This window comes from Austrofundulus limnaeus, unplaced genomic scaffold (genome assembly GCF_001266775.1).
Source record: "Austrofundulus limnaeus strain Quisiro unplaced genomic scaffold, Austrofundulus_limnaeus-1.0 Scaffold2341, whole genome shotgun sequence".
NCBI classification, from domain to species: Eukaryota; Metazoa; Chordata; class Actinopteri; order Cyprinodontiformes; family Rivulidae; genus Austrofundulus; species Austrofundulus limnaeus.
Genome location: NW_013954743.1, coordinates 14,558 through 15,073, shown reverse-complemented (window position 1 = coordinate 15,073; position 516 = coordinate 14,558). Strand labels below are relative to the sequence as shown.

The following is a 516-nucleotide window of genomic DNA, read 5'->3' as shown; positions in this document are numbered from 1 at the left end:
TTGCTGCAGTCCAACATGGCGGAGCTGTCGGAGGCCACTGCTGCTCAGCTACACCAGGAGGACAGCGATATCAAACGTGAGGAAAACTGCGCCACTTTACTCTTAGCGCGCTATTTTAGCGGCATGAAAACGCCCCGTAAATCTCTTGTTAAACGCAGTAACGGACGCGCAGTGAATTCTGGGAGAAATCCGTTTTTTTAACGGCTGATCTGAACGAGGGCCTCAGCGCGGAGCTGCACCACAGGGCCCAAACACAGGAGGGGAGCAGGTTTCTCCGCTGCCAACACGAGAGCAGCTGAGAAACACCTGGACCCAGAGGTTCCGTGTCTGCAGCTGGACCCAGAGGGTTATTTATCACCCGGTTCCGTTAGCTGGTCTTAAATGTTGGTTCTGACCCGGTCCCATCACGGAGCTGCACCGCAGGGCCTCTGTTTACAGTTAGCACAAACTGACACCAGGTTGTATCCATCAGGTTAGCACACACTGTCAGATCACCACACACACTGTTTAAACAGT

The 516-nt window shown here is 53.5% G+C and overlaps 1 protein-coding gene across 1 annotated transcript in view; it reads left to right on the top strand.

Moving 5' to 3' along the window:
* trmt1l (tRNA methyltransferase 1-like) overlaps nucleotides 1–516 on the top strand; it is a gene marked incomplete in the record, with an annotated part of 8,639 nt that continues 8,123 nt past the window's right edge. Inside the window, 1 exon segment of the mRNA XM_013999552.1 lies at nucleotides 1–76. Within this exon segment, the coding sequence (XP_013855006.1) occupies nucleotides 16–76 (61 nt within the window).